At 36.4% G+C, this 12184-nt stretch overlaps 1 protein-coding gene across 1 annotated transcript in view; it reads left to right on the plus strand.

The window, feature by feature from the left end:
• The window catches only part of EIF2AK2 (eukaryotic translation initiation factor 2 alpha kinase 2), a 79811-nt gene extending 70268 nt beyond the window's left edge, over window positions 1-9543 (plus strand). The window contains exons 16-19 of the mRNA XM_027850297.1: window positions 7050-7178; window positions 7885-7986; window positions 9199-9261; window positions 9341-9543. Of these exons, the coding sequence (XP_027706098.1) occupies window positions 7050-7178; window positions 7885-7986; window positions 9199-9261; window positions 9341-9472 (426 nt within the window). The 3' untranslated portion in view covers window positions 9473-9543. The remainder of the gene's footprint in view (window positions 1-7049; window positions 7179-7884; window positions 7987-9198; window positions 9262-9340) is intronic.
• Window positions 9544-12184: the final 2641 nt, after the last annotated feature.

A 12184-nucleotide genomic window follows, 5' to 3' on the forward strand; every position in this document is an offset into this window, starting at 1 on the left:
TTAGATTGACAAATAGTAATAAAATTATTTAATTGTCTCTATGACTTGTTCTTTAACCCACTCACACTTTAAGATGGGTAATTTAGTCTTCAATTAATTTTTAATCTGTGTTTCCATAGTCCCTTATTAAATATAATTTTATTCATTATGATCTGAAAAGGATGCACTTGAAGTTTCTACTTTTCTTCATTTAATCTTAAAGTTTAACATTAAAGTTTTTATTCACCTAATATTTGGTCAATTTTTGTAAAGGTACCATGTACCACTGAGAAAAATGTGTATTCCTTTATATTCCCATTCAGTTCTCTTCAGATATCTATCATATCTAGCTTATCTAAGATTCCATTCATCTCTTTGACTTCTTTCTTATTTAATTTTTGGTTATATTTATCTAGTTCTGAGAGGGGAAGATTGAAATCCCCAACTATTATAAGTTTGCTATTTCCATCTGTAATTCATTTAGCCTTTCCTTTAAAAATTTGGATGCTATGATAGCATTTGGTGCATACAGATGTAACATTGATATTACTTCACTATCTGTGGTACTTTTTTTATCATAATGTAGTTTCCCTGTTTATATCTTTTACTTAAATCTATTTTGGCTTTACCTTTGAGATCATAATTGATACCCATGTTTTTTTATGCATCAGCTGAAGCATAGTAATTTCTACTTCAGCTCTTTATTTTTATTCTATGTGTATCTCTCATTTTAAAATATGTTTCTTGTAAACAACATAGTGTCAAATTCTGGTTTTTAATCCATTCTGCTGTTTTCATTTTATGGGTGAGTTCATCCCATTCACACACAAAGTTACAATTACAAAGTTGTGCATTTCCCTCCATTCTGTTTTTTGTTATTGTTTATCCTTCTCTCCCTCTATCTTTACTCTATCCTTCCTCAAACATCTAATTGACTTCTAACCACTGCCTTCCTAATCTTCATCCCCTCCAAGAATCCCTCCCTTATCCTCTCCCCTTACCCTCCTATTTCTTGATCTACACACTTTTCTAAGAGTCCTTCCCTTATCCTGTGCCTTCACCCTCTTATTTCTCTGTAAGTTAAGACTTTTATACCCTTCTAAATGTATGTTATTCCCTCTTTAACCCAGTTCTACCCCCTCCTGCCTCCACTGTAACAATTCTTCTATTCACGCCTCATTTATATGTGATAATTGCTCCATTTTACCTCTTGCTATCCAATTTTATTTTTTAGTATCATCCCATCATACTCAATTCAACCCCAAGTCTTCTATCTATTCATGTTCTTTCAAACTACCCAAGTAATGCTAACATTCTTAAGTGTTGTAGTTGTTTTCCCATATAAGAAGTAAAAATTATAACTTTGTTAAGTCTTTTATTATTGATTTTTAATGTTTACCTTCTCATTTTTCTTCTGAGTCTAGTAGGTCAGATTTTCTATTTAGTTCTAATCTTTAATCTGCAAATACCTGAAAGTGCTTTAGTTCATTAAATATCCATTTTTTTTTTCTATTCAGGATAATACATAACTTTGATGAGTAAGTTATTTTTGGTTATAAGCCCAGCTCCTTTGCTCTTTGGAATATATTATTCCATGATCTTTGTTTTTTTCTTAATGTAGAAGCTGCTAAATCTTATGTTATCCTGATGGTAGTTTAAAAAAATTTTTTTTCTAATTGCTTGTAGTATTTTCTCCTTGGCCCAGGAGCTTTGAAACTTAGCTATGATATTCTTGTGAGTTTTCATCTTGGGATCTCTTTCAAGTGGTGATTAGTGGATTGAAGGGATCCTTTTTTATTGTTTATTCATTCTTCCAGCCTACTTACTTACTTCAGACTTTATGTTAGGGTCAGACTTATACTTCTGGAAGGAATGTTTGGGCTGGTTCTTCTACTACTTTCTAGGAGGTACTAAGTTTCAGGGAAAGCTCAGGCTGGAGATTGGCAAACTTTCAGTGTTGACAAAGTAGCTGATCCAGAATCAGTAGAATCTGATTGTTGCCCTCCTAGTCTGAGCTCTGCAAATTCCTGACCTGAGTTTGTGTCTGGGCAACATACTTGTGGGATATACCTTGGTTGGAGTTTCAGTAGACTACTGCTAGACTCAGCCATTAGTAGCAAGCTGACAGACGTGTAGGCCTCCTTTTGGTCTTTGCTTCCTGCCCTGGTTATTCTGCTGCAGGTTTGAGATTGAGCAGGGAACTGGAACCAAGATGTCTCTCTGCTCCTAGGCTCAGAGTGCTAGAGTTATTTTTCATCCTAAAATCATTAACTAAACAAGATCATTATATAAAACTGAAGTTGACCAAGTGTTAGATTTTTCTTCTGTAAAATGACTAAATTGGGAAGGGCCAAACTGAACAAACATTTAAGCACTTACTATGTGCCAAGCAGTGAAAGTACCTTACAAATATTATCTCATTTGAAAAGATAATTTTAACTTGTCAACTTTTAAAATACCTATTTTGTGTAGATTGCTATTATGTACACAACACTATGTTCCAGTGACTACAGAAATGTTTGTGTAACTCATATCAGATCCTGACCTGTGACGTGATGGTGTGGTCTCGAGAGTCTTTTCCTAATAATGGTCCCTATGGATTATGTCCCTTCCCAGGGTTTAGCCTAGGAATATCAGAATCTGGCTTTTATCTCTCAAATGGTCCTTAACTCCCCAGCAAGTATCATCTTAATGTGATTATTAAATGTAGAACAGGGTTTATTGAAGAAAGTAAGGAGTATAGAAAGTATTCATATACAGATCTGTAGGAAAGTAATTGGGAAAGTCATTCTTAGTGACTCCCATTTTGCTCTCCAGTTTCTATTTCCCAAAAACTCACAGTATCAGTTGATGAAGTCCCTTCTGGGGTTGTGGAGCAAAGAAGTGAAGGGGATTTCTGGACCCTATTAAAGGTGAAGGCTGTGTTTTTCTGAAGGAGAGGAAAATATCAAAGGTGTGGGAGAAAGTCTCAGATCTTATTAAGACCCCCAAAAATAGGCAACCAAGAAAACATTATTGACTACCAAGCCATATATTTACTTTCTCATTTACATAAAATTTTTATGAGACTAACATACACATGCAATGAGGGCATCTTTGATGAAGGTATTAGTGAGGAACAGGGAGCTTTTTGTACCTAATATTCGGTAACATACTACTTCTTTACCCTCATATAAATGACTGAAAGAAGTCAAGAATACAAGATCCTACTATACTTTAACTGTTTTATGACTATAGGAAAGATTTTGATTTTCTAAGGAAAAATGCCACCTTTAAGGTCATCTTACCATAAGATTTTTCTCATGCATACATCAAAATTATGCAAAATTCCTTTAAAGATTTAACAAAAGAAAACCTTGTTCAGTAACCCTTTGTTCATTAATATAAGTAGAGGCACTTATACCAGGGAGACAAGAATGCTTATTAAAGTTTCCTACCTTTATGGTAGGGTAGGGTAGGATAGGGTATGGAATGTCATTTCATTGCATCAGGTGTTCTGCCTGGCCTCTCTGGCCTCCATCTTCCAGGGGAAGAGGAAAAACACCATTCGATAGAGTATCAGTCTCTTGCATTTGGAATAGAGAGAGAAAATGCCCTTTCATCTTGCCAGATTTCCTACCAGGTCTCCAGCCCCCCATGGCGAAAGGAGAAATGCTATTTCATTGTGCCAGGTCTTCTGTCTGATCTCTAACCTACCTAAGGAAGAGAAGAAACATCATTCTGTCCAAGTCAGACTCCTCCTTTCCAAGGAAGAAGAGAAAGGTCATTCCATTAAGTATCCAGCCTGGCCTCCTGCCTTAGGGGAAAAGGAATAATACCATCCCTTCAGTTCTTAGCACTTGTCCCTTCACCTGATCTGCCTAAGGCTCCCAGAGAACTCTATCTTGAGGCCAAACCCCTCTAAACAATGAAAAAAATCATTCTGTGGTGATTAGCAAACTTCCTACTTGTCTTACCTCCCCATTACATTGATTCTGGACCCCTAACTGTCATCATTCAAATCTGTTCTAAATCCCCCAAAGCCTAATCCCTTATTATCATTCCTCTCAACCCACCTCCCCCCACAATGTTCCACTCAAAAGCTATCTACCCCTTCCATTGTGCTCTATAGAATGCTTGCTCCATAGGCAATAAGGTTAGTTCTAGCATCAGACAAAACAAAAGAGATATGTACCTCATCCTGTTCCTATGTGATTTTGATCTACTTGATCAGATTCTGTCTCTTGAAAGCATTTTATTCCATGTGGCTTGGAGATTATGAGTATTTGGTATGATGACATCTATTAAAACATTATTATTATCATCATCATTACTATTATTATTATGCCCTTTTAAATATGCTCACCAAGTCCCTCCCAGAGTAAAGTCTCATAATTTTGTATTATAAGATTGGTAGGAAGAAATATGCAACTAGATATTTTCATGGATATCAGTGATTTCTTCCAAGAAATCCTTAAATATTTCATTCTCTCACACAAATAATCCCCTTTACCCAGCAAAATATACTAATACATACATACATATATATGTATACATATATATGTATACATATATATATATACACATATATATGTATACATATATATAAAATATAGCACAGGCTTTTGTGATGGCTCATTGCAAATGACAAGCTGTCCCTCTGTGGTGCCATATCTCAGGGTGGTTTTTCAGCCTCTATATCTTCTGTCTTGTAATAATCCTATTTCTGTGTGACATGGAGATTATTGTTAGGGGTGGGGTGGGGGTGAGGAACATCAGATGTTACATTAAAGGAGGGCTGAAGGCCAAGCATTTGTCCCCTGTGTCCTTTAAGTGTGTGGAAAGGAGCTGTTCACAGCTCCCACCCCAAGTGCTCATTTTCTAGGTTTTCTTTATGTTGGGAATGAATCCTCTGAAATGTCTCTGGTTATCATGCAGCTAAAATTCTGTCAGGATAATGAGACCCACTGAGTTATAAGACTCAAAACATCTTAAATCTTTTCCTTTTCCACTCCTACCTTTTGGTTCTCACTGAGTCCTGGCTCCCTCCCGAGAACATAGCCTCCCTGGCCTCCCTTTCTGCCACTAGCTGAACTTTCCCCCATTCCCTTGTCTCACCAGGTGAGGTAGTTGGAATACTTCTTGTTCCCCATTGCTGCTTTCCGGGTTCTTCCTCTACAACCATCACTTCATAATTTTTTCTCCTTTCAGGTTCACTCAATCCATGTTCACCACCACAATCACAATTATGGTCTACTGATCTCCTGAGTACTTCCCTTCTTTCCTTAGTGAATTTCTGTACTCCCCAATTCCTGCCCTAATACTAGGGAATATTGAATATACATATTGATACTCCCTCAAACACCCTAACCCCACAGTTATACAACCTCTTCATTTCGTATGACCTATTCCTCCACTCCACTTATACCACACCCAAAGATGGTTATGCCCTTAATCTTGCTCACAAATGCACCACTGTCATGTTTACAAACTCCAAGATTCCCTTATCTGACCACAATCTACTGGCATTCTGTCTCTGCCTTTAGAACGGAACTGTGTTCATCTATACTCCGATCTCCAGTCCCTTGATCCCTCAGTTCTCTCTCCCAGGCCAACAGCCATACATGTGTATGTGTGTATTTATTTATGTGTATATATTTATATATTTATGTGTATATATATGTGTGTATTTATGTGTATATATGTACACAAATACATACGTGTGTATGTGTGTGTGTGTGTGTACATTTAATCTAATCAGATCCATCCATTTACTTGGGTTTAGGATAACTTCCTGAACTGTTAAGTATAAATGATAAGGCCAAATCTTTAAAAATGCTTATGAATCTCACCTATGAAGTTAGAAGAAATATTCTTGGACTTAATTCAGATGAACATCATGATGTCATCCACATAGATGAGCATCTGGAGGACTTCACCATTCCTGTTCAATTTAGACTTTGCTGGATATCCTCCATTATGGAGGCAAACACCTTTGAGTCAATCACTCAGTCAATAAACATTTAATACGATGTGCCAGGTACTGTGCTAAGTTCTATAGTTATAAAGAAAGGCAAAAGACAGTTATTGCTCTCAAGAAGTTCATAGACTATTGAAGGAAATAATATGCAAACAAATACATGCAAATAAGCTATAATCAGTATAAATTGAAAATAATCAACAAGAGGAAAGACAGTAGAATGGGGGGGGGGGAATCAGGAAAGGTACCTTCCTAAGGAAGGTACCAAAATGATGAATTTCTGTATTTAATATGTGAAGAAATGAAACTCCAAGAACTCAGTTAAGTTCCATGTCTGCCTCATTGTTAAGAGAGATAACCATAGCAGTGTTGACTCTAACTTGCTAAAAGTAGCTATCCATCATGTTTCACAACCAACCAGTGAGCCACCTTAGTCAAATTACATTGAGCATGAAACATCCTTATTGTGGAATATGTAGTATGACTGATCCTTGGCAGCTTGAGTAATGCCAATGTTGAATCTCTTGATTTTGGATACTTTGGTTTTGGATAAAAGTTACAGGATCATAGAATTTTAGATTTGGGAAGAATTTAAGAGATTATCTAGTCCAATCCTTTCATTTTCCAGACAAGGAAACTGAGGCTTAGAGAGGTAAGATTACATAGGTGGTAAGTGATAAAGCCAGGATAAGAACTCAGATCCTCTGACTCGAAATCTATTGCTCTTTCCACTAACCCATGCTGCCTCCAATACTAGGCAATCTCTTCCAGTGAAGACATTGAAAACCAAGCCAAGAATTAGGGAAAGAAATTGAACAAATGTGATTCATACTTCCAGAGCTCATAGGCTTTTGCAGCTAATCTGAAAATCATCTAGTCAACCCCCTCATTTTCACATGAGGAAACTAGGGCCAGTGAAGTAAATTAACTTTCTCAAGGTCACACAGGTAGTAAGTTGCCAACTGGGGATTTGAACCCAAATCCTATAATTCCAAAACCCTTGTGATGCCCCTACCAGCACACTGCATGTTTATGCTACCCCTCTTTAAATGTTCAAAACCTATAATAGGAATAGATATAAAATAAGAAATTCTCTTTTTTTTCCTTTTAGCCATCTAATATATTTTTAGTAGATAAAACCAAAATAAAGATTGGTGACTTTGGACTTGTAACCTCATTGAAAAATAAAGAGGATCGGACAAAAGGTATAGGAACACTTCGTTATATGAGCACAGAACAGGTAAGCTGCCTTTCAGTCAATTCTCCTTAAAGTATTTGCTTTTGTGGAAAGCTATCCCCATAAGGCATCCTCCCTCTTCCCTTTTTTGAATACTAAACATGAGTGTCAGAGCTACCCGATGGTTTGGAGGGTCTTGTGTTGTGGAGAGGCAGAATCATTGCCCTTCCCCACCCCTACCTCACTCCACCAAGTCTTCTCTACTTCATTAAGCTATCCCTGTACCCACTGATGCCATTGAAGGCTGACCCATCTGTACCTTGTCAGTATAGGGAAAAAAGAGTTATTCAGAAAGGTTAACGAATGCTAACTACAGTAGTTTTCTTGTTTTATGATTCTCTCTTAGGGGATATTTTACTTTTTAATTAGTTTCTTACCCATACTTATTCCTGGTACACATTTTTATAAGGCCAGAGTCAGAATGGAGAGAACTGGGCACATTATTGGTTACAGTCTAAGTCTGTCCTTATAAGATGTCTTTTCAACTAAGAAGTCTCAGCTTTTAAAGTGTATAGGTCAGCATTCTCTATCAGTTTTATGTTTTTTATTGAACTGTAAACTCTAATAAGTTAAACATTACACATCATCCTCCTGAAATAGCCAGGAAAATATTTTCTGTTAAATAGTTTTGTGATGCTCCCCGTTAACAGGCATGCAGATGTATACATGAATAAGAATAATGATACTGCGGCATTTTCTTTTCTTTCAGAGCAGTTCCCAAGATTATGGGAATGAAGTAGATATTTTTGCATTGGGATTAATCCTTTTTGAACTTCTTTACATATGTCCCACCGTTCAGGAAATGGCAAGGGTAAATAATGAAAGCATTATTATTGGCCTTCAAGTTCCAAGTATTGCTGCTTATAGCTATTTCCCATGGATAAGAATGTAGTAGAAAGAATAAGAAAGCAGAAGTCCTAAACCTTTCCGTGTCATGGACCCCTTTGGCAGTCTGGTTAATCCTGTAGATCTCAGAATAATGCTTTTAAGTACATAAATTTAATAATAATGAGAATAATAGCAAACATAGCACTTGCTATGTGTCAGGCATTGTGCTAAGTGCTTTACAATTCTTATCTCTTTTGATCTTCACAACTAACCTGGGAGGTAGGTGCTATTATTATCCTCATTTTACTAATGAGGAAACTGAGGCAAAGGTTAAAAGATGTGCCCGGAGACACATATCAAGTGTCTGAGGCTGGATTTGAACTCTGGTCTGCCTGACTCCAGTCCCACCTCTCTATGAATGATATTGAAATGAGGATGGAATTTGTTTCCCATTCAAGTTCTCAGACCTCCTGAAACTTATTTATGGACCCTTTGGGGGAGGGGCATCGTCTATGAACACCTAGGGTTAAGAACCCCTGGGTTTGACTATTAACAATCAGTAAAACGTGAGTCTGCAATTCAATAGAATACAACTTTCTATTCAGTCTTTTTTTTTTTAAAAAAAAAAAAAAGCTTTGATCTTCTAGAAGGGGTATCCTTTATATTAAATCAGAATAGTGGTTTCTCTTTTGTACAGAAAGGCTTAGAGGAAATGGCAATAGGCATTTTTTATGAATAAATTCATTCTGTAACCATTTATGAAGTTCCTACAATGGCCTGGATCCTGTGCCAGGTGCTAGGAGTAAGAGGAAGAAAGGGAAACAATCTTTCCTCTAAAGGAGCATAGTGATGCTGCTATTGCTGTTGCTGCTGATAATGATGATGATGATAATGACGCTGGTGAAGATGATGATGGTGTTGGTGGTGGTGGTGGTGTAACAGGACAGGTGCTAGAGAAGTGTATGTCTTCCGTGTTCAACCTGGACATATACTTATTCAGGCAGGCAGTTCACCTAGAGTTGGGGAATATAAATAGAAGATTCTTGACTGATGCATGAATAATGTGTTCTCACAGAACTGGGAAATGGCAAAAGGAAAAATACCTTCATAAAAAAATTTCTACAGGTTTAATAAACTCTAAACATTTCTGCTGAGAAAGTCTATGAATAAAAATAGTGTTTTCTGACATTTTCAGATCTGGGAAAATGTGAAAAATTGTATCTTTCCAGAAGAATTTGACAAGAAGTACCTTAAGGAGGTATGAATTTTTAACGAACCAGAATTTTGTTTATATCAATATTTAATTTTTGTAACTGAGGGTTTTATGACCATTTCAGAAACTGGTACTAATGAAGCTACTTTCAAAAAAACCTGAAGACAGACCCAAAGCATCAAAAATCCTGAAGATACTGAAGGACTGGGAGAAAGAAGGGGGTGATAATGAGAATATGTATTCACGTTCATATTAGGTGCTTTATTGACATGGTTGGGCTCTCAAATTTCCACCTCTGAAATGTGACTTATTTTGCAATTTCTGGAATCCATGGGAGAGCATTGTTGTTGTTCAGTCGTTTCAGTTGTGTCTGACTCTTTGTGGCCCCATTTGGGGTTTTATTGGCAAAGATACTAGAGTGGTTTGCCATTTTCTTCTCCAGTTCATTTTACAGATGAGGAAACTGAGGCAGATAGGGTTAAGTGATGACTTGCCCAGGATCACACAACTAGTAAGTGTCTGAGGCCAGTTTTGATCTCAGGAATATGAGTTCCTGACTCCAGGCCCTGTGCTCTAGCCACTGTGCCGCCTAACTGACCTAGAAAGCATTAGATACTTCCTAGTTATTTTTATTGCCATTTATTATTAATGTGGTAGTTCCTTAATTTTTTAATCCATTTTCAAGTTTAGTTTTTTTTTTTAAAGAAGTTTCCATCTATCATTGATTTTTCTTTGGCTTGCTTGTGTTCTTCAAAAGGAAATATAGGTCTCTGAAATTTGATTTTCAAGCAGTCATTAATTACTTAGTTATTTACTGTCTTTTCTAAAAAATTTTTTTATTTCATTAAATATTTCCCAATTACATGTAAAAAAATTTTTTTAACAATCATTTTAAAAAATTTTGAGTTCCAAATTCTCTTCCTCTTTCTTGTCCCTCCCCCTTTCTTGAGAAGGCAAGCTATTTTATTTTGATTATGCATGTGAAGTCATGCAAACCATATTTCCATATTAGCCATGTTGCAAAAGAAAACATAAATAAAATAAAACAATAAAGATCAAGAAATTTTTAAAAAGTATGTTTCAATCTGCATTCAGAGTTCATCAGTTCTCTCTCTGGAAGTGGATAGCATTTTTCATCATGGGACCTTTGAATTTGTCTTGAATCATTGACTTAATCAAAATAGGTAAGTCTGTCACAGTTGCTCATCCTTAAAATATTGCTGTTACGGTATACAATGTTTTTCTGGTTCTGTTCACTCTACTTTGCATGAGTTCATATAAATCTTCCCATCTGAATGTGTATGATATTCCCTCTTTGAGCTAATTCCATTGAGAGTAAGGTTCAAGTGTTACCAACTGCCCCTTCCACCCATTTTCCTGTCCACTGTAAAAGTTCTTCCTTTTACATCTCTTTTATGTAAGATAATTTTCCCCCTTCTTCCTCTTCCTTCCCCCAAACCATCCTACCATAGTCAACTCACACCTGTGCCTTCTATCTATACTCCTTCTAACTGCCCTAATAATAATAAAGTTCTTGGGAATTACAAGTATCATCTTCCCATATAGGAATGCAAACAGTTTAACTTTATTGAATCTTTTATGATTTCTCTTTCATGTTTACCTTTTTATGTTTCTCTTGAGTTTTGTATTTGAAAGTCAGATTTTCTATTCAGCTCTAGTCTTTTCATTAGAAATACTTGAAAGTCCTCTATTTCATTAAATATCTATTTCTTCCCCTGAAGGATTATGCCAAGTTTTGCTGGGTAAGTTATTCTTGGTTGTAATCCTAGCTCCTTTGCCTTCCAGATTATCATATTCCAGTCCTCTGACCCTTTAATGTGGAAGCCATTAAACCTTATGTGATCCTGACTGTGGCTCTACAGTATTTGAATTGTTTCTTTCTGGCTGCTTGCAGTATTTTCTCCTTGGTCTGGGAACTCTGGAATTTGATTATAACATTCTTTGGTGTTTTTATTTTGGGATCTATTTTAGGAGGTGATCCGTGGATTCATTCAGTTTCTATTTTACTCTCTTGTTCTAGGATATTGGGGCAGTTTTCCTTCATTTCTTGAAAGATGATGTCTAGACTCTTTTGTTGATCATGGCTTTCAGATAATCCATAATTCTTTTTTTTTCTTTTTTTTTTTTTTTGATGAGGCAATCTGCGAAAAGTGACTTGCCTAGGGTCACACAGCTAGTAAGTGTCAGGTGTCTGAGGCCACATTTGAACTCAAGTCCTCCTGACAACAAGGCCAGTGTTCTATCCACTACACCACCTAGTTGCCCCAATCCAATAATTCTTAAATTATGTCTCCTCAATCTATTTTCCAGGTCAGCCTTTTTTTCCAATGAAACGCTTCATGTTTTCTTCTATTTTTACATTTATTTCTTGATGTCTTGTGGAGTTATTAGCTTCCCCTTGCCCAATTCTAATTTTTAAGGAATCATTGAGTTTTTGTACCTTTTCCTTTGCATTCATTTCTTTATCTAACTTCTTTCCTACTACTCTTATTTGATTTTGAAAATCCTTTTTGAGCTTTTCTAGGAATTCTTTTTTTGTGTGTGTGTGAGGCAATTGGGGTTAAGTAAGTGACTTGCCCAGAGTCACACAGCTAGTAAGTGTTATGTGTCTGAGGCTGGATTTGAACTCAGGTCCTCCTGACTCCAGGACCAGTGCTCTATCCACTGCACCACCTAGCTGCCCCCTTTTCTAGGGATTCTTGTTGGGTTTGTGTACAATTCACATTTTTTTTTGATTCTTTGCTTGTTGCTGTTTTGACTTCATTGTCTTCTTCTGAGTTTGTGTCTTGATCTTCCCTGTCACTGTAGTAGCTTTTTAGATCAGATTCCTTTTTTTACATTTTTCTTTTTTTTTCTTTTGCTTATTTCTCTACCCTATTTCTTGATTTGAAATTTTATGTTAATGTTGGGCTCTGTTCCTGGCATGGGGAAGGGAATGGCTCTGTCT

The sequence above is a fragment of the Vombatus ursinus genome, unplaced genomic scaffold (assembly GCF_900497805.2).
Source record: "Vombatus ursinus unplaced genomic scaffold, bare-nosed wombat genome assembly UNPS02009062.1, whole genome shotgun sequence".
In the NCBI taxonomy this organism is placed as follows: Eukaryota; Metazoa; Chordata; class Mammalia; order Diprotodontia; family Vombatidae; genus Vombatus; species Vombatus ursinus.